Below are 24,454 nucleotides of genomic sequence, written 5' to 3'. Positions count from 1 at the left end.
AATATATAGTAAGTTCCAGTAAATCTGATTCTTTCACTCTTCCATCTAGACCGATCATAGCTTCAATTCAGAACATTTTTCTTTTCTCAAGGAAACAAGGTGTCCCTATTAATAATGAAAAGTTAACATGGATATCCAAGACCAGAGATATCACAGAAAAATTATATAATTGTGAAAGAGTCAATGTTAATTAAACATCAAGGGAGTAGTGTTCAAGATGGTCCTCAAGATAAAAGTTCATAGTTGAGACAACCAAATACCTAAGACCTTTGCCTGGAACTGAGGACACCCAGGAATGAGCCTCATTCCATGGCCTTGCTCCAACTTACTTCTGTATTATGGGGAACACAACATACCAGATGGGTTTATTACTTCCATTCCCATAACCTTCTGGAAAAGTAGACAAAAGATAATGTTTAAATCTGATACTGAATTATCTTTGATTTGGCACAAAATTGAATTATAAATTCAGATTAACAAGTTTCCAATAAAATCAGTTTTCTGGCACCCATGGCCATGGGTGTTGATGTCAGACCTGGAGGTATAAATAGCTGTGGATGAGAGATGTTCATCACATTCCTCAGTCAAATTCCAGGGAGCAACCATGAAGACCTTCATCTTCCTTGCCCTGCTGGGAGCTGCTGGTGAGTCTATAATAATAAATGATTCTGTGTATGCCCTTGATGTATTTGTTTGCAGTTTGTACTCTGGAAGACAACGATGAATGTGGAATAGCGTCTCTGTACTTAGGAAGCTTAAAATATTGAAAGGACAGTGTATATAGTAGTACCCTTTTCTCTGTGGCAGCTACATCCACCCCCACTAGATGCCTGAAGCCACAGATTATACTGAACCCTATTAGACTACGTTTCCTTTCCCCACATATACATACCCATGATAAAGTTTAATTTACAAGTTGGGAACAGTAAGGGATTAACAACAAATTTAGTATATCATAGAAAATTATAACAATATGGTGTTATAAAAGTTATATGACTATGCTCTTCTGTCTCTCTCTCTCTCAAAATATCTTAATGTACTGTACTCAATTTTCTTCTGATGATGTGAGATGATAAAATGCCTACATGATGGGCATGTAGGGAGAGGTGGGGTAAATGACATAGGAATTGTGACCTAGTGTTAGGCTACTAATGACTTTCAGAGGATACATCAGAAAATGGATCATCTGCTTCTTGACTCTTGACTCTGGTGAACCAAGGGTAACCAAAACCACCATAAAGGGAGGGACTAGAGTTCTACAATGTCTATACATAATTTAATCTCCCTAGTGGGGGGAAAGATGATAGTGAGCAAGAGTACTTAGCGTAGAAAGTATAAAGAGGAAGAAATTGCCCTGAACTTCAAGGTAAAATCTATGGAGAAAGAGAGAAACAGAAAAGATATTTCCACATTAAGGAAATGTTGTTTTGACCTTTCTGAGCATTTGAAGTTAATCATTGGGAGATAAAATTGGGACTAGTGACTAGTCTTGGGCTCATTGAAGAGGCTATGTAGGTCAAAGCCCAAGTCTCCTCTACACCAACAGACATCTTCACAGAGATCTTGACAAGTGAAGGTACTCCATTTCTTATGAATAAAAGCTAGGGGCTAGGTTTTACAACATCCTTGCTAATGAAATCTCTCTGGTGAAAAATAACATATCATTTAATCATCAGAAGAAAGAAAAATGTCTATTTCTGGCTTTTCATACTAACAAATTTTATACAAATCTTACAATGAAACTTTCCTGAATTGGAAGATTATAAATTCAATACATTAGTCTATACATGTGGAAATATCTTTCCCAAAATTACTTTTAAATACTTGAACAATAGAGTATGTATAACACAATCATTGACTTTAGGAGCCACAGAAATCTTAATAAAGTGGTGGGCAGATTTTAGAATGCTGAATGGATTTTAAAATGTTATAAGGGTAATTGACATAAGGGGAAAGGCTGGAAAGGGAAACCATAAAATGTTCCATGAAATTATGTCATGAAAATTTTAGACAAGAACCCAGATAGAAATTGGGGGAGCAAGAGTACAAAACTCCCAATTCCTTCTAGGCTAAAACATTCTTAGGAGTCTTCTAAAACGTTCCTTTCTGTTACTTCATGAGGATATCTACCCTATACCAACTATTATATATAAACTTAAGTATGGTTACTGCAAAACATTATTGAACACCTATTTGCATTTCTGCTGAGCAAAGTTTTGTACAAAAAGTATTCTTTACTTAGATAGTAATGTTCACGGCATTTTTTACATAAATAGTCTCTGAGGAAGAGACTATTTATGTGTGTGTATGTGCATGTGTGTGTGTTGCATATGTAGAAAACAGTATATTTATCAAATTTAAAACATAAATTTAAAAAATTAGATAGTTATAACAGTATAAATAGGGTATGTGTTAAGGGTATTGAATAATAAGATTTTGGAAAATATCATATAGTAATTATGCTATCGCCATTTCCTGATTATGTGTGACAGGAAAAAATGATCTTCTCTTTTATAATCAATGCCCCAAAACTTGGCGGTAAGTAGAAATTCCAAGATGGATCTGTTTAACGGATTCTTTCCAACTTTTCCTGGTCAGCTGCTTTCCCCATTGATGACGATGACAAGATCGTTGGGGGCTACACCTGTCAGAGGAATTCTGTTCCCTACCAGGTGTCCCTTAACTCGGGCTATCACTTCTGTGGTGGATCCCTCATCAATTCCCAGTGGGTGGTGTCTGCAGCTCACTGCTACAAGTCGTAAGTAACCAGTCCTCACCTCCCTGTTTTCTCAGAACAACTCATGCCCCAGCAAAGCCAAAGAACAATCAGGGTAAACTACACAGTTATGCTTGAGGGGGGGGAGCGTTCATTTCTAGAAGGCTAATCTTTCCCCCCAGGCACTCAATGATATATGGAGGGAATTTTACATGGAAAGGTAAACTTAGAGTTCCCTGATGTCCTTCCAAGTGATGGTACCAAAGACATGGGGAGAGGGGAACTAGTGAGTGATGAAGAATACTCTGAACTAGCTCAAGAGCATGAATCAATAAATATTCTTAATCATTATAGCTCAATATGGAGGAAATAATCCACATGAAGCCTGCAGTACAATATTGAAAATGAACATAGTTCATTCTGCCTCCTTAAATTTCTGTCATGTTTCTGATTCCTGCCACATCTCCCCAGAATAATACATAATCTGAACCAGAGGAGAAGTGGCAGGTGCTGAGAAGTCATCACCAATTCCTGCTTCACCTAACATCATTTTATTGGCATCACTAGTCATGGGAACTAACCTTCTAACAAGATGGTGGGCTGTGAGTCTGTACTGGTAGGGACACCCACCTTAAAGTCATGGTCCCCTGCACCATGTCTGATAGGGCTATCTTAATGCACAATTTTCTGTGTGTGGAAATGCTTATGGGGGATGGTGTTCGTGCCAATGCTCATGACAGGTGAATTGGGAAAAGGGAAAAGCTCAAATTGGTCCTTAAAAGCTTTGCATTCTTTGATCCAGCCGAATCCAGGTGCGTCTGGGAGAACACAACATCGCAGTCTCTGAGGGTGGTGAGCAATTCATCAATTCAGCCAAGATCATCCGCCACCCCAGATACAACCAAAACACTATGGATAATGACATCATGCTGATTAAACTGAGCTCTCCCGCCACCCTCAACTCTCGAGTGTCTTCTATCTCTCTACCAAAATCCTGTGCAGCTGCTGGTACCCAGTGCCTCATCTCTGGCTGGGGGAACACCCTGAGTACTGGGCGTAAGTGTCACCTGGAACAAAAGCACCAGGTCTGGAAATCCTAGAAGTGAAGGACATGCAGAGGTTCAGTTAGTCTGAATTGTTAGGCCAATTTCCCCAGAGGATTGTTTGTAGATATGGAATCTTAGGAAGATGCTTTTGCTGGGAAACACAGCAAAAATGAGCCATGATAAAGATGGCAGATATTCAACTGAAATGTGATTAGTGATTTGCAAAGAAGTACAAACTGAGGAGGTAAGCAGAACAGAGGGATTTGGTACAGCCTAAAGTAGAGACCTGCTTGAGAAAGTCTCTAGATTTGAGATCTGTAGTCACTGCTGCTAACATCAGAGAGAACAACTTGTTGATTAAAACTGGAAGTCATTCCAGATAACAACTGCTCTTCTAAAGAAGAAGATACTGGCAATCTGAGAGAATAGCGAAGGTGAAGGGAGATAGGGAAAGAAATCTCCAGGAATCCTATAGGTAATAGTCTTCCATTTTTACTCTCCTGCCCTACAGAAAGGTATCCTGATGTCCTGCAGTGTCTTCAAGCTCCCATCCTCTCTGACAGCACTTGCCGCAATGCCTATCCTGGTCAGATCAGCAGCAACATGATCTGTCTGGGCTACATGCAGGGTGGAAAGGACTCTTGCCAGGTCAGTTTCTTTATACTCCTTCCAGCTGAGCTTCATGCACTTCCACCACAGTTCCCTTTCCCAAAACACAGGCTGAAAAGTTATCTCTGTAATGGATTATAAGGGACTACAGAGATTTGGGATCAGTGATAAATTATCTTTTTCAAACATTAATAACTAGTGCTAAGGGTCAAAAATACACAGAAGATGGCGTGGAAGCAGAACATCCTGGTGCCCTTCTGAGGAGCAATATTGCAGAAGGAAACTTTCTGAAAAAAGGCAGGGTTAGCTGGGCAGCGTTGCACTCACCAGTCCTATACTTCTTCTTGGTCCTGCATGCCTGCCATTAAGAAAAAAGCAGGAGCTAAGAGATGGGAGGAGAAAAGAGAGCCATGTATTCAGAGATTGACAATTGGATTTCCAGGGGAAGGGAAGGTGCTTCCTAGAGAATCAGCAACGTGGGAAAACAGACCCAGGGTCATGGAGAAACAATGTTGAGTTTTGCTCTCATCTTGGCATAGTTGGGAGTTCTTACTGCCTCTTCCTTCTTGCACAGGGTGACTCTGGTGGCCCTGTGGTCTGCAACAGAGAGCTCCAGGGCATTGTCTCCTGGGGTATTGGCTGTGCTCAAAAGGGCAAACCTGGTGTCTACACCAAGGTCTGCAACTACGTGAGCTGGATTCGGCAAACCATTTCTGCCAACTAAGCATGTAAGGATGTGTATTGCTCTATGCACCATTCTCTTGGTCAATTTCACTTCCAACCATGCCTAAAACAGTATCTAAATAAAAACGTTTATTCCACATCACCTGTGCCCATGAACTGTTCTGACTTAGTATTTATGAACTTTCCCTTCAAACCAGCTGCTTAGTAAGAAGGTGGACATAGGATTGAACTATTACATGAGCATAAAATGGAGAGGTTAGGTTATGATTCATTACACCTGCTCAAAGTGAATGATTCATTACACCTGCTCAAAGTGAATTTAGTGATCACCTACTATCTGCTTGGCTCTGTGTGATCTATTGTGGGTATAAGCATGGATAAGCCTAGAGGTCATTGTTACTGTCACATTTTGAACAGAGGATGACACCAAGGTGCAGAAAGTGAAATTCAACTGGCCAAAGTCCTTTGGCAAGCTCATAGTCAGGCAGAGACCAAGCTCCAGCTATCCTGATTGCTGATGCATTGCCATTGCCGTGACACCATGGTCACCTTCTGTGCTCTAATCTATCTGAAACTCTGTGAGGCTAGATGACGAAAACCACCATGTGAAGAAATTTTTACAAATCACTGATTTCCTGCATTCTCCAAGGTTTTATCGACGTATGTGTTCCAATTCTCTAAGATCTTTCTTGTTTTCCCTATGGGGTTTTATTGCTATAGCAGTGATGATGTCTGCAGGCAATCTGTGCCCCTCTTCCACCACCAGTCCCCCAAATCTCAGGCCAAATAATGTAGTGTTTTGAATTCTAAGAAAAAGGAAGTGCAAATGCAAGTATGTTTGCAGAAAATAGATCTAATACACCAAGTTCATAGATTTGGCTACCGAGTTGGCTTGGAGTACAAGTCTCAACACAGGATTCTTCTGCATATGAGGTCTGGATCCAGGAAAAAGACATCATGGGATCTGAGCATGGAAACACTGGAGGAGGTGGAGGAGGTTTGAAAGGGAGAAATGTTCCCAGCTTCCTTAATAAGGTGAAGGAGGGATCTTATCTTAGTCAGTTTAGACAGTTACAACAAAAATGCCATAGACTAGGTGGCTTAAACCATAAATTAATTTCTCATGGTTCTGGAGGCTGGGAAGTCCAAGATCAAGGTGCCATTGAAATAGTGGGGGCCCCACAAATAAGTGAAACCATATTATAATTGACTCTCTCTGCTTGACTTATTTCACTCAGCATAATCTCTTCCAGTCCTGTCCATGTTGATACAAAAGTTGGGTATTCATCCTTTCTGATGGAGGCGTAATACTCCATAGTGTATATGGACCACATCTTCCTTATCCATTCGTCCATTGAAGGGCATCTTGGTTCTTTCCACAGTTTGGCGACCGTGGCCATTGCTGCTAGAAACATTGGGGTAAAGATGGCCCTTCTTTTCACTACATTTGTATCTTTGGGGTAAATACCCAGTAGTTCAATTGCAGGGTCATAGAGAAGCTCTATTTTTAATTTCTTAAGGAATCTCCACACTGTTCTCCAAAGTAGCTGCACCAATTTGCATTCCCACCAAGAGTGTAAGAAGGTTCCCCTTTCTCTACATCCTCTCCAACACACATTGTTTCCTGTCTTGCTAATTTTGGCCATTCTTACTGGTGTAAGGTGGTATCTCAATGAGATGGAGAGGAGAAGGTAGTTGAGGGAAACTGGAAGGGGAGATGAACCATGAGAGACTATGGACTATGAAAAACAATCTGAGGATTTTGAAGGGGTGGGGGGTGGGAGGTCGGGGGAGCCAGGTGGTGGGTATTATGGAGGGCACATATTGCATGGAGCACTGGGTGTGGCGCATAAACAATGAATTCTGTTACACTGAAAAGAAAAAAAAAAAAAGTGGGGGCCCACTTCTGGCCTGTAGACAGTGGCCTTCTCACTGGGTCCTCACAGGGTCAAGAGAGGGCTCTAGTCTCTCCTTATTAGGACACTAATCCCATCACAGGGGTTCCATCTTTATGATCTCATCTAAACCTTGCAAAGGCCCTGTCCCCTAATACCATCCCACTGTGGATTAGGGTTTGAGCACATACATTTGGTGGGGAGACACAGTCATGCAGTCCATACTGGGTATCTTGGAAGAGGAAAGTAGGGGAAGGTACACACCCCATCACCAAATCTCTATTCCTCTGTAACTCTGGATGGCGTGTTCATAGGGAGCAGTCTTGAGCCCTTAATATTGCCTGGTCAGTGCCACCAGGATGGAGCCCAAATTCCTTTTTTTTTTTTTTTTTGCATTAAAGTCTTCTAACTATTTGATCATAACTAAGCTGTCCTGTCTTATTTCCATAGTTCTCATTGAATTGCTTTTATGTTTGCATAGAGTCTAAATTAATTTCATACATGACTCCTCTTTGTTAAAATAGGTAGCTATAGATCTACCTTAGCTAAACACCCAAGGCCTCTGTGCAGAAACAAATGAGCTGAACGTTTCTCCTGTTTCCTCTGAAATGCTTTCTATTCCACTCCATCGCCACCATCAGTATAGGCCTACCCACCTGTGCCCAAGTAGAGGGCAGATTCAGAGACCTGGCCGGCTAAGTGAGAGAGATAAACGGTGAGAGATCAGGGCAGGCCTGAAGAGAAGTACGGAAAAAAAAAAAAAAAAAATCCCACTTCTTAATACCATTCTATAGTCCCTTTTTAGCTTCTCTTGTCACTTTCTGTCTCTTTTTAAAATCTAACCCTCTGTAATTTGTATATTTATATCAAACTGTAAAATCTGTGCGCTCTCTTACCCAGCAGCTTCACTTCTAGAACTCTATCCTAATAAAACATGCATGTAAAAACAAAACAAAGCATACATGGGAGGGTAGCATTTAGAAGTCATTGGGTTGCAAGGACTAGAATATCCAGCTCATTAGGTCTTGCATTAATGGACTCTTGGAAATGAGGAAGGCTTCAGCGATGCTGTGATTCAGCAGTGCGAAAATGTCAAGCACCCAATTTACTCCCGGCTCTGCCCTGTGCACTACTCTCATTTACTGCCATTTCTGTCACTTTATCCTAGGGATTAAGCCTTGTGATCAAAAAGCCCTCAGGGCCCTAATCTCCCTTCTCTGTATTCAGGGAAAGAGATAAACAAAATTGCTCCCACCAGATCTAGAAACCGTCTTTCCCAGATAGCCCCAGCAGACGTCAGCATATTGTATGTCTTTATCTGAATCTGGTCATTTGCACAACCCTGAGCCAATAATCAAATGGGATTATGCTAATTAATTCACAAGGAAGTGACCTGGCATGGCATCAGAGCAAGGGGTGGGCTTTTCATGCTGCAAGAATCTAGGCCTACATGGTGTGTGTTTGGTTAACTGAGTAGTTGTAAGACTAGTCACCAGGAGGAGAGGGAGTGGATGGAAAGGAGGAGACCACAATCTCCACGAGAGTAATCTAGGGTGCTTGTCGATATATCGTCTGTGAAATCCTGAAAACCCAGAAACAACTCAAATATCCATTTAACAGAGGACTGAGTAAATAAACCTGGCACATCCCTCAGTGGAAACAATGGAACTATTCTGCTCATTTATTCAACCACTTACTCAAATACTTACTGAAAAACCTACCATAGGCCAACACTTTTAAAAATGCACTAAAGATGTAAGTAGAAAATTCAGGCAAAACCCTACCTTCATGGTATATGTATTCTCACTGAGTAAACAGAAAACAAATGAATAACACTGTAGACTACATTGCTGTTCCATGCAAATGCTGCAGGAAGAGAAACTGGATAAAGGGGAGGCTGACAGGAAGGCACAGACCTGCTTCTAAACGCCAGTGGATGTTTGAACAACATGAGGGTTGGGGCACCAATATCCTGCATAGTCAGAAATCCTTGTGTAACTTATGACTTCTGCAAAGCTTATCTACTAATAGCCTACTGTTGGCCAGAAGCCTTACTGATAACATAAACGTTTGGTTAACACATATTTGATATGTTACAGTATGTACAAGTACTACATATTGGTATGTATACAAGTATGTAGTAGTTATATGTAGTACAAGTATGTATATAAGTATGTATGCATACTTGTAAGTAGTACTTGTACGAATACAATCTAGTTTGTATTTGGTATGTACAAGTACTACATACTTGTTCTTACGATAGAGAAAAAACTGTTATTAAGAAAATCATAAGGAAGAGAAATTCATTTGCAGTTCTGTACTGTAAGAAGTCCACAAATATATGAACTATGTAGTTCAAATTCATGTTGTTCATGAATCAGAGAAACACATAAAAAGACCTATGAAAATAGGGACCTCAGGCGGCTCAGTTGGTTAAGCAGCTGACTTGATTTTACCTCAGGTCATGATCTCAAGGTCCTGGGATGGAGCCCTGCATGGGGCTTGGTGGGGATTCTGCTTGAGCATTCCCTCCCTCTCTTTCCCTCTGCCCCTCCCACCTCTCATGCTCTCTCTCTTTCACTCTAAAATTAATAATTTTTTTTTCTTTTTAAAAAGACCTATGAATACATACTACAAGTTAAAATAAAAAGCCACCTTGTAGAGTGAGATGTGATATCTCTCAACAACATATATTTACTATATTTATATTTACTATAAATAAATACCCAATTCAGATCCAGAAAGAGATGGTTTATTTAGGGCAAGAATAAGGAAATATATAAAGAGGTAACCATCTGAGATTAGGAACACAATTGTCTAGAGACAAAAGTGTTTTTTCCTTGCTGTGTCTAATCTGAATAACAATTGAATTTACTTACTTATCCCTTGCTCTGAAAACCATAAGATAGCTCTCAACTGTCAACCTCATGGTTATGACCTTTCATAGGAATGTAAAATAAAGCAGTATCTGCACATAGATGCTTAGCTCCTTATGTAAATTTTTTTCATGCAGTATAGATAGGCTTAGTGGAAGTTTACTTCATATTGGTACATACCATAATCCACTTGTTAGTTTTTCCATTTACAGACAAAGAATTTCACCTTCTGCTCAAGATAAAATCATCTGAGAAAATTTGCCTTAACAAGACAAATAGAAGCCTCTTTTAGTCTAGAAATCATATTTAATTATCATTTAAATGTGCTATTCTAACCATTTAACTTTTATGGCAAGTGATTTTGGTATTGAAATAAAATATTCAAAGGCCTTTAAAAAGTAAAGATACCTACTTACTATCTTAGTATTATTTTAGTAGTACCTACTACTAATGGATGAATGGATAAAAAAGATGCGGTCCATATATGCAATGGACTATTACTTAGACATCAGAAAGGATGAATACCCAACTTTTGTATCAACAAGGATGGAACTGGAGGAGATTATGCTGAGTGAAATAAGTCAGCAGAGAAAGTCAATGATCATATGGTTTCACTTACTTGTGGAGCATAAGGAATAGCATGGAGGACATTAGGAGAAGGAAAGGAAAAGTGAAAGTGGGAAATTGGAGAGGGAGATGAACCACAAAAGACAGTGGACTCTGAGAAACAAACTGAGGGTTTTAGAGGGAAGGGGGTGAAGAGATGGGTGAGGGGCGCCTGGGTGGCTCAGTGGGTGAGCTGCCTTCGGCTTATGGATATTAAGGAGGGCACGTCGTGGCTCAGCAGGGAGCACTGGGTGCCTACTTGTGATCTATACAGAAAATAAAGAATCTTGGAAAAAAAAAAAAATCAAAAACTAAAGATATATTGTATGGAGGGCACTAACATAATACAATTTGGAAAAAAAACTAATGATATAAAAAGAAAAATTTAAAAAAGTCAAAGAAAGAAAAGTCAATTAAGAAGTTCTGTCTCATTTAATGGATAAAAATACAGAAGTCTTTATTTAGTCTTAAGTATTCATTTATTCTGAGTAGCTCAGTCTAATTGTTGTCTATTTGTACCCTATCTTGACTATGGGATCTGCTTAATCATCCTCTTACCATATGATCCAATAATAGAGAAAAAATATATCTCTACACACAAAGCTACATATGGATATTTATAGCAACTTTATTTGTAACTATCAAAACTTGGAAGCAACCAAGATATTCTTCCATAGGTGCATTGATAAATTAACTGTAGGACATCCAGCCACATGATTCAGTGCTAAAAAGAAATGATCTACTAAGCAACAAAAAGGTATGGAGGAAACTTAGTGCATGTGACTAAGGGACAGAGTAAACTGAAAAGGCTACATATTGTATGATTCCAATGATGGGACATTGGAAAAGACACAATCATGTCATCAATAAAAAAACAGTAATTTCTAAGGGCCAAAAGTCAGGGAAGAGATGAACAGGCAGACCCAGAGGACTTTTAGGGCAGTGAAAATACTCTGTATGATACTCTTATAACACATGTCATTCATTATACATTTGTCCAGACCTATGGACTATACAATGACAAGAAGAGTGACTGCTGTGGTAAACTATGGACTTTGAGGGGTAATAATGTGTCAGTGTAGTCTCATCCTTTGTAGCAAGTGGACCATTCTGGTGGGGATGTTGGAAATGGGACAAGGTATGCACTGGTGAGACCATGGGGTATATGGGAAATCTCTGCACCCTCCTCTCAATATTGCTGAGAGCCTTAAACTGCTTGCTCTTAAAAAAAAATTAAAAAATTATTAACTATTTTTTATTGAGTGAAAATTATAGAGAATGGGCAGAGCAAAAAGTAATACAATGCAGGACATGCTCATAGTGGACAATGCTAAGTGGAGTTATAATTAGTGAGTTTTTATTGTTGTCTCATACTTCTGTTGGTTTTTATCCCCTATATTTTTCTCAATAAACATGTAGTAGATTTTACAGAGCAGATATATTGTTTGTTTTTAGTAAAATTCCCTGGCTGTTTACTTCACAAAACTTAGTCATAGCCCTTACCACCTTACAAAAGTCCCAGCACCCACATTCATGTCTGAGAAGGAAGCCAGCTGAGAATGCGTGCGGTGCAGGGCAGGCTGGGATTACGGACCGGCTCCACCCTCATCCTCCCACATCTGTTCAGAGTCTCACATTCATCACCGTGTGTCACAAGCTAAGCACAGTTACAATGAGAGGCAGAATAATTTATTTCAGGGGAGAGAGCTATAATAGACTGTGGACACCTGTGCTCCAGATGCCCTCATGGTGCTCAACAGCCTCAAATAGCTGACTTTAGGAGCAGCATGCCCAGGATAGGGCTGAGCCAAAATCCCAATTCTGTGAACCAGAGACACACTGAAGGTTTATTCCTTCTTAGTATTCAGGATTCATTCCTCCTTGTGGCAGAGGAGAAAAATACAATCATCATCAATATCATCACGACCAGTACTTATTAAGTTTTTTCAATATGTCTACATACTTTCAAGTAATATTCAAACCTCACAACTATCCAAGAAATAGGCACAAATATTCCTCCTTACATGAAGCTTAGGAGGTCAACAGTTTTCTTCAATGTATGACAGCCATGAGTCTTGCTGCCAGGAATCAAATCCTAGAAGCTAGACCCCAGAGTCCATGCTCTTCACCACTATATAGGACTTCACAAAAATATTTGTACATTAGGGAAGAAAAGCATCCCCAGAAGCCTGGAAAATATGGAGATAAGAAAGTCACAGTCATTTCATTCAAGCATTTACATAGCATTTCCTATTTCCCATTAGAACTCACTGTTGTAAACACTTTATAATTAGAAAAACTGAACAGATCAGTGAGGAGTAGAGATTGACTTAGTAATCAAAAACCTCCCAATACAGAAAACTCCCAGGCTAGACACCCTCATTGGCAAATTCTAGTGAACCTTTAAAGAGAAATTAACATGTATCCTTCTCAGACTCTTCCAAAAAGTTGATGAGGAGGGAAAACTTCCAAATTCATTGTAAGAAGCCAATATGAGTCTGATACCAAAGCCAGAGAAGGAAGAACACTGCAAGAAAACTGTAAACCAATATCCCTGATGGAACCCATTATTTGCGATGTTCATCCCTCTGCAGGACGGCATGGGGTGGGGATAGTCAAGAAGAAGCTACAATGCAATGCTAACTTATAAACAAGAGTGTAGCACATTGGAGAGTAATGAATGTCAAAGACAAAAACTGAACAAGTAAGAAGAATGATTTTATTCAGACTATTGTAGTAAAAACACCCCAGATCCAAAGATCAGAGTGTCTCAGCAGGACGGTTTTGCCTAAAGACTTCTATAGGGAGAAATAAAGAAGTTACAGGTGGGGAGAGTTGTAGTTGAGAAAAGCAACTGTTTTGCAGTCAGAGGGCTTCTCAGTCAGCTGAACAAAAAAAAAAAAAAAAAGTTTTCTCTGTGTTTAGCCAGTTTCAGGGGAAAAAGGAATTCTAACATTAACTAATCATTCATGAGACAAAGAACAGGGAGTTGGGAGGGTCACCACCCACCACCTCAGCAGATGCAAGTAGATGGGGGAAAGGTCTGTGTTTAATTTTGCCACAGGTAAACAAGGGAGTCATCCCGAGTTTTACAGGAGTCATAAGAAAGAGTGGCAAAGTCTCTAGTAACTTCTGCATAGAAGGGTAGTTCCTTGTGGTAAGCCATTTCCCTGAACACAAAATTCTAAGGATTTTTTTTTTTTTTAAAGATTGAGAGAAATCACAAGTAGGCAGAGAGGCAGGCAGAGAGAGAGAGGGGAGAAAGCAGGTTCCCTGCAGAGCAGAGAGCCCGACGTGGGGCTCGATCCCAGGACCCTGGGATCATGACCTGAGCCAAAGTCAGAGGCTTTAACCCACTGAGCCACCCAGGTGCCCCACAAAATTCTAAGGATTCTAATTCATTGTTCTGGGAGCACAGGGTTCAGATCAAGTTTAACATGTCAGAGGAAATCCAGAAATTCAGTCTGAGTCCTGACTTTGCCAATAACTTCTGTGAAGACCACAGCTTCCTCATCATGAAAATGGGAGGTGAGGGATGATTTATTAAATTTATTTCATATCTCAATGTTTGATGAGTCTTTAAATATGGCAGAGGGACCCTTTAGAAGGAGAGAGAGATGGCAACTGAGGGCAGAGGGGCACAGTCACAAAGGTAGGGGGGACAAAAAAGAAAGGCCATGTCACAGAGAGGGGAGGAAAAAATGTCAGGAGATATATCAGAATTTCTGAGATATTGGGATCAGAAGAGGGTGACTCCCTGCCTTATGTTCCACTCATTCAGTAGTTAATGATAAACTACATTGACCTAACATTTGATGCACTTTCCCATGGCTATGGCCTTAGAAGCCACTTTGCCCATCTTTTCCCCTTAGATCAATTGTTCCTAGCAGGAGGTTATTTTGACCCCAAGGGAACATTTAGCAATGTCTGGAGACATTTTGCTTTCAGAACTGGGAAGAGGGGCTAGTGGTACTTGTAACTAAGTATACTATAGAGTGCAGGGCAATTCCCCAGAGCACAGAATTACCTGGCAATCCTGCCTTCTAGTTAGTCATCTTTTTATCAGCAACATTTCAAGTGTAAAAGAAACAAACTGCTTCAGGAGGGAGGATTTGTTAAAGTGGACATAAAATCCTGGTAGGCATAACATCCTGGTAGGGCATTCAGATGTGCAAGAGGAGAATTTGGTCATATGTAGCTAGAGATTCACTTATTCTGAAAGTTTCTACTTTGCCTCATTAATTTTGACAACTCCTGTTCCAGGAACACATTTTCTGGACTTAAAAAAAAAAATTATCTGCTCCCTAACCAATTATATAAACCAATTAGTAACAAAATCAAGGAAACACATTGACAGTAATACAGTAAGAGTAGGGGACTTTACACCCCCTCTCACTGAAATAGATATCTATCTATCTAAGCAAAAGATCAACAAGAAAATAAGTACTTTGAATGACACACTAGACCAGATGGACATCACAGATATATTCAGAACATTCCATCTCAAAGCAACGGAATACACAGTCTTCTCTAGTGCACATGGAACATTCCCCAGAACAGATCACATCCTGGGTCACAAATCAGGTCTCAGATGGTATCAAAAGATTGGGATCATGCCCTGCATATCTTCAGACCACAATGCTTTGAAACTAGAACTCAACCACAAGAGGAAAGTTAGAAAGAACTCAAATACATGGAGGCTAAAGAGCATTCTACTAAAGAATGAATGGGTCAACCAGGAAATTAAAGAAGAATTGAAAAAATTCATGGAAACAAATGAAATTGAAAACATAGCTGTTCAAAATCTTTGGGATGCAGCAAAGGTGGTCTTGAGAGGAAAGTATATAGTGATACAAGCCTTTCTCAAGAAACAAGAAAGTTCTCAAATACACAACCTAACCCTACATCTAAAGGAGCTAGAGAAAGAACAGCTCTTCTCCTCCTAAACCCAGTAGGAGAAGAGAAATAATAAAGATAAGAGAAAAAAGCAATGAAATAGAAACCAAAAGAACAGTAGAACAAATCAACAAAACTAGGAGCTGGTTCTTTGAAAGAATTAATAAGATTGATAAACCCCTGGCCAGACATATCAGAAAGAAAAGAGAAAGGACCCAAATAAATAAAATCATGAATGAAAGAGGAGAGATCACAGCCAACATCAAAGAAATACAAACAATTATAAGAAAATATTATGAGCAACCCTATGCCAGCAAATTTGACAATCTGGAAGAAATGGATGCATTCCTAGAGACATATAAATTACCAAAACTGTACCAGGAAGAAATAAAAAACCTGAACAGACCCATAATTGGTAAGAATATTGAAGCAGTCATCAAAAATCTCCCAAAAACAAGAGCCCAGGTCCAGATGGCTTCCCAGGGGAATTCTAAAACCACATTGAGATATCACCTTACACCAGTTAGAATGGTCAAAATTAACAAAACAGGAAACAACATGTGTTGGAGAGGATGTGGAGAAAGCGGAACCCTCTTACACTGTTGGTGGGAATGCAAGTTAGTGCAGCCTCTTTGGAGAACAGTGTGGAGATTCCTCAAGAAATTAAAAATAGAACTTCCCTATGACCCTGCAATTGCACTCCTGGGTATTTACCCCAAAGATACAGATGTAGTGAAAAGAAGGGCCATCTGTACCCCAATGTTTATAGCAGCAATGGCCACGGTCGCCAAACTATGGAAAGAACCAACATGCACTTCAACGGATGAATGGATAAGGAAGATGTGGTCCATATACACTATGGAGTATTATGCCTCCATCAGAAAGGATGAATACCCACTTTTGTAGCAACATGGACGGGACTGGAAGAGATTATGCTGAGTGAAATAAGTCAAGCAGAGAGAGTCAATTATCATATGGTTTCACTTATTTGTGGAGCATAACAAATATCATGGAGGACAAGGGGTGTTAGAGAGGAGAAGGGAGTTGGGGTAAATTGGAAGGGGAGGTGAATCATGAGAGACTATGGACTCTGAAAAACAATCTGAGGGGTTTGAAGTTGCGGGGGGGTGGGAGGTTGGGGTATCAGGTGGTAGGTATTATAGAGGGCACGGATTGCATGGAGCACTGGGTGTAGTGAAAGAATAATGAATACTGTTTTTCTGAAAATTAATTAATTAATTAAAAAAAAAAATGTACTTTAATTTTAAATGAAAATTTAAATTTTATAATTTATATTAAAATTAAATGTATTTAATTTTTTTAAAAAAGAATTAATATCTATTCTCCTGAAACTTCAAAAAAAAATAGAAATGGAAGGAAAACTTCCAAACTCATTTTATGAGGCCAGCAATACCTTGATCCCAAAACCAGACAACAACCCCATCAAAAAGGAGAATTACAGACCAATATTGCTGATGAACACGGATGCAAAAATGCTCACCAAAATACTAGCCAATATGATACTAAGCCAATGGGATACAACAATAGCCAAAATCCTTTTAATGTACTCAAGATGGATGAGAGACCTGAGTGTGAAAGAGGAATCCATCAAATCCTTGAGGATAACACAGGCAGCAACCTCTTTGACCTCAGCCACATTAACTTCTTCCTAGAAACATCACCAAAGACAAGGGAAGCAAGGGAAAAATGAGCTACTGGGATTTCATCAAGATAAAAAGCTTTTGTAAACAAAGGAAAAAGTTGACAAAACCAAAAGACAACTGACAGAATGGGGGAAGATATTTGCAAATGATGTACCAGATAAAGTGCTAGTATCCAAAACCTATAAAAAACTTACCAAACTCAACACCCAAATAATAAAGAGGCCAACCAAAAAATGGGCAGAGGACATGAACAGACATTTCTGCAAAGAAGACATCCATCCAGATGGCCAACAGACACGTGAAAAAGTGCTCAACATCACTCGGCATCAGGGTAACACAAATCAAAACCACAGTGGGATACCACCTCACACTAGTCAGAATGGCTCAAATTAACAAGCCAGGGGAGCCCTCCTACATTGCTGGTGTAAATGCAAGCTGGTACAGTCACCCTGGAAAAGAGTATGGAAGATCCTCAAAAAGTTGAAATTAGAACTGCCCTATGATCCAGCAATTGCACTACTGGGTATTTACCCTAAAGATACAAATGTGGTGATCTGAAGGGGCTCATGCACCCCAACATTTATAGCAGCAATGTCCAAAATAACCAAACTATGGAAAGAGCCTAGATATCCATTAACAGATGAATGGATAAAGATGTGATATATATATATGTATACATATATACATATATATATGAAGAAGATGTGATATATATGTGATGGAATATTATGCAGTCATCAAAAGATGAAATCTTGCCATTTGCAATGACATGGTTGGAGCTAGAGGTTATTATGCTAAGAAAAATAAGTTGATCAGAGAAAGGCAATTATTATATGATCTCACTGATATGAGGAATTTGAGAAACAAGACAGAGGATCATAGGGGAAGGGAGCAAAAATGAAACAAGCAAAACCAGAGAGGGTGATAAGCCATAAGAGACTCTTAATCTCAGGAAACAAACTGAGGGTTGCTGGAGGGGAGGAGGGTAAGAGGGATGAGATGGCTGGGGTAGACATTGGGGAGGGTATGTGCTACGGTGAGTGCTGTGAATGGTGCAAGACTGATGAATCACAGACCTGTACCCCTGAAGCAAATAATATATTATATGTTAATAATATTTTAAAAATTGTAACTGCTCCCGAGAGTCATCCTTTAATTTGGTAGGGTTCAGCTTGTTCTCCTTAATTATGTTTATCACATCGCAGTAGAGGCCATGGCCTCAAAAAAGAGGTTGCTTCAGTTTGAACCTCGTGTTGACCACTGAAGAGCATAAAACTTTGAGCAGAACATGTAGTTTCTCTAAGTTTCACACTCCCCATGTTTAAATGAAAAAACTAAAAACAGTTATAAAGCAGTTGGTAAGGACTGAATGAATTGATGTCTATAAATCCCATCCACAGTGCCTGACCCATAGGAAGCCCTTCATACATTTCAATTCTATTATCATTGGCCAAGATTTTTGCTTTATCATGCTGTCCAGAATGTGGTGAACTTATTGGAGAAGTGCTGTACAGCAGTTAAGCAGAGACTCTGAAGCCAGTTTTCCTGGGTTATAATCCTGACCCTATTGTATATCTGCAATGTGGTTTTGGTCAAGTTCCTGCAATTTTGTGTGCCTTAGTTTTCCCATATGTAAAGTGGGATAGTAATAGATACCTTCTAGGGTTGTAATGAGAATTACTAAATAAACATATGAAATGTTTATATATATGTAAAATATATAGTAAATTCTAGTAAATGTGATTTGTTCACTCTTCCATCTAGATGCCATCCAGACGACTCATAGCTTCAATTCAGAACATTTTTCTTTTCTCAAGGAAACAAGTTGTCCTTATTAATGATGAAAAGTTAACATGGTTATCCAAGGCCAGAGATATCATGGAAAAATTATATACTTGTGAGTCAATGTTAATTAAACATCAAGGGAGTAATGTTCAAGATAGTCCTCAGGATAAAAGTTCACAATTGAGATAAGCAAGTACCTAAGATTTTGCCTGGGACACAGGACACCCATAACCCTATTCCATGACCTTGTTCCAACTTACTTTTCTATTATGGGGAACACATCACACCAGATGGGTTTATTACTTCCATTCCCATAACCTTCTGGAAAAGTAGACAAAAGATCATGTTTACATTAGATGCTGAATTATCTTCAATTTGGCACAGAAATTAATTCTAAATTTGGATTTGTGAGCTTCCATTAAAATTACTTTTCTGGCACCCATAACCTTGGTTGTCGATGTCAAACCTGGAGGTATAAATAGTACATAGGACATAAAATGTCATCTGTGGATGACAGACATTCATTGCCCTCCCCAGTCCAGATCCAGGGAGCAACCATGAAGACCTTCATCTTCCTTGCCCTGCTGGGAGCCGCTGGTGAGTCTACAATAATGATTCAGTGTGTGTCCCTGATGTATTTGTTTGCAGTTTGTACTCTGAAAGACAACAATGAATACGGAATAGAATCTCTATACTCAAAAAACATAATATAAATATTGAAATGACAGTGTATATAGTGGTCCCTTATTTTCTGTGGCAGCTACATTCACCCCCAGTAGATGCCTGAAGCCACAGATAGTAATGAATCCTATCATACTATGATTTTTCCCCACATATACATACCCATGATAAAGTTATTTTACAAATTAAGAACAGTAAGGGATTAACAACAAAGCTACTAAAAGCATAGAACAATTATAACAACATAGTGTAATAAAAGTTATGTGACTATACTCTTCTGTTTGTCTCTCTCAAAATATCTTATTGTACTGTACTCACCTTTCTTGTGATCATGTGAAATGATAAAATGCCTATGTGATAAGATGAAGTGGGGTGAATGACGTAGGCATTGTGATTAGATTAGTGATGACCTTTGGAAGAATCATCAGAAAACAGGTCATTCGCTTCCTGAGTCTGGTGAACCAAGGGTAACCAAAACCACCATAAAGGGAGGGACTACAGTTCTACAAATGTCTACACATAATTCAGTCTGCCTTGAGGGGGAAAGATGATAGTGAGCAAGAGTACTTAGCGCAGAAAGTATAAAGAGACAGAAATTGCCCTGAATTTCAAGGTAAAATCTATGGAGAAAGAGAGAAGAGGAAAGGATAGTTAACATTAAGGAGATGTTGGTTTGACCTTTCTAAGCATTTGGAGTTAATCACTGGGAGATAAAATTGGGACTAGTGACTAGTCTTGGGCTCATTGAAGAGGCTATGAAGGTCAAAGCCTGAGTCTCCTCTACACCAACAGATATCTTCACAGGGATCCTGACAGGTGACCGTACTTCATTTCTCATGAATAAAAGCTAGGGGCTGAGTTTTACAACATGCTCGCTAACAAAATCTCTCTGGTGAAAAATATCATTTAATCATCAGAAGAAAGAAAAATGTCTATTTCTGCTTTTTTATACTACTAAATTTTATCGAAATCTTATGATTAAATTTTCCTGAATTGGGTGGGTATAAATTCAGTACATCTGTCTATAGATCTGGAACTGTCTTTCCCAAAGTTACTTTAAAATACTTGAACAATAGGGTATGTATAATACAATCATCAATTCTGGGAGCCACAGAAATCGTAATAATTTGATGGGCAGACTTTAGAATGCTGAGTAAATTTTAAAATGTTAGAAAGAAAATGGAGATAAGGGGAAATGTTGGAAAGAAAACCATATCATATTCTGTTAAATTATGTCATGAAAATTTGAGGCAAGAACCAAAAGAGAAACTGTGGGAACAAGAGTACAAAACTCTCTATTCCTTCAAGGCTGGAACATTCTTATGGGCTTCTAAAAGCTTCCAACTACCAACTACCATAAGTAAACATAAGTGTGGTTACTGAAAAGCTTTATTGAAACCTTTGCAGGTCTGCTGAGCAAAGTTTTATATAAAATGTATTCTTTATACCCATAGAGAGTAATGTTCAGGACATTTATTACATAAGGAGTCTCTGACAGATGGGTATATGTGTGTGTATGTGTATTAAAAGACATGCATTAAAAAACAATATACTGCCTTTTGCATCAATGTGGATGGAACTAGAGGGTATTATGCTGAGTGAAATAAGTCAATCAGAGAAAGACAATTATCATATGATCTCTCTGATATGAAGAATTTGAGAGGCAATGAGGGGGACTTGGGGAGTAGGGAAGGAAAAAAATGAAACAAGATGGGATCAGGAGGGAGACAAACCATAAGTGATTCTTAATCTCACAAAATAAACTGAGGATTGCTGGGGGGAGGAGGGGAGGGAGAGGGGGGTTGGGTTACAGACATTGGGGAGGGTATGTGCTATGGTGAGTGCTGTGAAGTGCATAAACCTGGTGATTGACAGACCTGGACCCCTGGGGCTAATAATACATTATATGTTAATAAAAATTAAAAAAAACAATATATTTATCAAATTTAAAGCATAAATTAAAAAATTATATATTTCTAATAGGTACAGTAGGTATTAAAAGTATTGAATAATAAGATTTGGAAAAATCATGAAAAAATTATGTTATCGCCATTTCCTGATTATGTGTGAACAGGAAAAAATGATCTTCCCTTTTATAATTAATCCCCCAAAACTTGGTGGTAAGTAGAAATTCCAAGATGGATCTGTTTAACAGATTGTTTCCAACTTTTCCTGGCCAGCTGCTTTCCCCATTGATGACGATGACAAGATCGTTGGGGGCTACACCTGTCAGAAGAATTCCGTTCCCTACCAGGTGTCCCTGAACTCGGGCTATCACTTCTGTGGTGGCTCCCTCATCAATCCCCAGTGGGTGGTGTCTGCAGCTCACTGCTACAAGTCGTAAGTAACCAGTCCTCACCTCCCTGTTCTCTCAGAACACTCATGCCCCAGCAAAGCCAAAGAACACTCAGGGCAAACTACACAGTTATGCTTGAGGGGGGGGAGCGTTCATTTCTAGGAGGCTAATCTTTCCCCCCAGGCACTCAATGATATATGGAGGGAATTTTACATGGAAAGGTAAACTTAGAGTTCCCTGATGTCCTTCCAAGTGATGGTACCAAAGACATGGGGAGAGGGGAACTAGTGAGTGATGAAGAATACTCTGAACTAGCTCAAGAGCATGAATCAATAAATATTCTTAATCATTATAGCTCAATATGGAGGAAATAATCCACATGAAGCCTGCAGTACAATATTGAAAATGAACATAGTTCATTCTGCCTCCTTAAATTTCTGTCATGTTTCTGATTCCTGCCACATCTCCCCAGAATAATACATAATCTGAACCAGAGGAGAAGTGGCAGGTGCTGAGAAGTCATCACCAATTCCTGCTTCACCTAACATCGTTTTATTGGCATCACTAGTCATGGGAACTAACCTTCTAACAAGATGGTGGGCTGTGAGTCTGTACTGGTAGGGACACCCACCTTAAAGTCATGGTCCCCTGCACCATGTCTGATAGGGCTATCTTAATGCACAATTTTCTGTGTGTGGAAATGCTTATGGGGGATGGTGTTCGTGCCATGCTCATGACAGGTGAACTGGGAAAAGGGAAAAGCTCAACTTGGTCCTTAAAAGCTTTGCATTCTTTGATCCAGCCGAATCCAGGTGCGTCTGGGAGAACACAACATCGCAGTCTCTGAGGGTGGTGAGCAATTCATCAATTCAGCCAAGGTCATCCGCCACCCCAGATACAACCAAAACACTATGGATAATGACATCATGCTGATTAAACTGAGCTCTCCCGCCACCCTCAACTCTCGAGTGTCTTCTATCTCTCTGCCAAAATCCTGTGCAGCTGCTGGTACCCAGTGCCTCATCTCTGGCTGGGGGAACACCCTGAGTACTGGGCGTAAGTGTCACCTGGAGCAAAAGCACCAGGTCTGGAAATCCTAGAAGTGAAGGACATGTAGAGGCTCAGTTAGTCTGAATTGTCACTCAAGGCAAGTTTCCCAGAGGATCGTTTGTAGATAAATGGAATCTTAGGAAGATGCTTTTGCTGGGAAACACAACAAAAATGAGCCATGATAAAGATGGCAGATATTTAATTGAAGTGTGATTAGTGATTTGCAAAGAAATAGAAACTGAGGAGGTAAGCACAACAGAGAGATTTGGTACAGTCTAAAGTAGAGACCTGCTTGAGAAAGAGTCTCTAGATTTGAGATCTGTAGTCACTGATGCTAATGTCAGAGAGAACAACTTGTTGATGAAAACTGTTTAGAAGTCATTCCAGATAACTGTTCTTCCAAAACAGAAGATACTGGCAATCTGAAACAGTAGGGAAGGTAAAGGGAGATAGGCAAAGAAATCTCCAGGAATCCTATAGGTAATATTCTTCCATTTTTACTCTCCTGCCCCACAGAAAAGTTTCCTGATGTCCTGCAGTGTCTTCAAGCTCCCATCCTCTCTGACAGCACTTGCCACAATGCCTACCCTGGCAAAATCACCAGCAATATGATCTGTCTGGGTTACCTGCAGGGTGGAAAGGATTCTTGTCAGGTTAGTTTCTTTTTCTACATGCACTTCCACAATAATTCCCTTTCCCAAAACACAGGCTGAAAAGCTATCTCTGTGATGGATTTTAAGGGACCATGGATAGATTTGTGATCAGTAATAAATTTTCTTTTTGATATATAAAGAGCTAGGGATAAGGGTAAAAAGATACACAGAAGATGGCGTGGAAAGAGGACATCCAGGTGCCCTATTTAGGAGTGATATTGTAGAAGAAATCTTTCTGAAAAAAAAAAAATAGGGTTACTTGAGTAGCATTGCACTCATAAGTCCTTCCTCTTTTGGCCCTGTGTGCCTGCAACTAAGAAAAGAGCAGGAGCTAGAAGGAGGGAGGAGAAAGGAGAGGTATACCATCAGAGATTAAGAATTGGATATCCAGGGAAAGGGAAGATGCTTCCTAGAGAATCAGCAACGTGGGAAAACAGACCCAGGGTCATGGAGAAACAACGCTGAATCTTGCTCCCATCTTGGCATAGTTGGGAGTTCTTACTGTCTCTTCCCTCTTGCACAGGATGACTCTGGTGGCCCTGTGGTCTGCAACGGAGAGCTCCAGGGCATTGTCTCTTGGGGTATTGGCTGTGCTCAAAAAGGCAAACCTGGTGTCTACACCAAGGTCTGCAACTACGTGAGCTGGATTCAGGAGACCATTGCTGCCAACTAAGCATGTAAGCATGTGTCATACTCTATGTACTATCCTCTTGGTCAATTTCAACTTCCAACTATGCCTGAAAACAGTATCTAAATAAAAACATTTTGCTCCACATCCTGTGTGTCCATGAACTGTCCTTACTTTGATTTATTAACTTTCTCTTCAAACTTACTGCTGTGTAAGTAGGTGGGCATAGAACTGAACAATTATAGGAGGAATGAATTGGAAGGGATACATTGTGATTCATTCTGCCTGCTCAAAATGAATTTATTAATCACCTACTATCTGCTAGGCTTTGTGTGGTCCCCTAAGCCTAGAGGTCATTGTTATTGTCAC

The 24,454-nt window shown here is 39.6% G+C and overlaps 2 protein-coding genes across 2 annotated transcripts; both read left to right on the top strand.

Moving 5' to 3' along the window:
* The first annotated feature begins 494 nt into the window (after positions 1-494).
* LOC101684544 (cationic trypsin) lies at positions 495-5,197 on the top strand. Its single transcript, XM_004781430.3, has 5 exons — positions 495-644; positions 2,599-2,758; positions 3,519-3,772; positions 4,274-4,410; positions 4,946-5,197. The coding sequence occupies exons 1-5, from the start codon at positions 605-607 to the stop codon at positions 5,093-5,095; spliced, it is 741 nt and encodes a 246-aa protein (XP_004781487.1). The 5' UTR covers positions 495-604; the 3' UTR covers positions 5,096-5,197.
* Positions 5,198-19,270: 14,073 nt separating this feature from the next.
* LOC123387053 (cationic trypsin-like) lies at positions 19,271-24,232 on the top strand. Its single transcript, XM_045063086.1, has 5 exons — positions 19,271-19,374; positions 21,639-21,798; positions 22,557-22,810; positions 23,321-23,457; positions 23,981-24,232. Exons 1-5 carry the CDS (start codon positions 19,275-19,277, stop codon positions 24,128-24,130), a joined length of 801 nt encoding a protein of 266 aa, XP_044919021.1. The 5' UTR covers positions 19,271-19,274; the 3' UTR covers positions 24,131-24,232.
* The last annotated feature ends 222 nt before the right edge of the window (positions 24,233-24,454 follow it).

The sequence above is a fragment of the Mustela putorius genome, unplaced genomic scaffold, assembly GCF_011764305.1.
Source record: "Mustela putorius furo isolate JIRA1106 unplaced genomic scaffold, ASM1176430v1.1 tig00003845_pilon_pilon_pilon, whole genome shotgun sequence".
In the NCBI taxonomy this organism is placed as follows: Eukaryota; Metazoa; Chordata; class Mammalia; order Carnivora; family Mustelidae; genus Mustela; species Mustela putorius.
The sequence above is the reverse complement of the archived record's forward strand: the minus strand, read 5'-3'. Positions and strand labels throughout refer to the sequence as shown.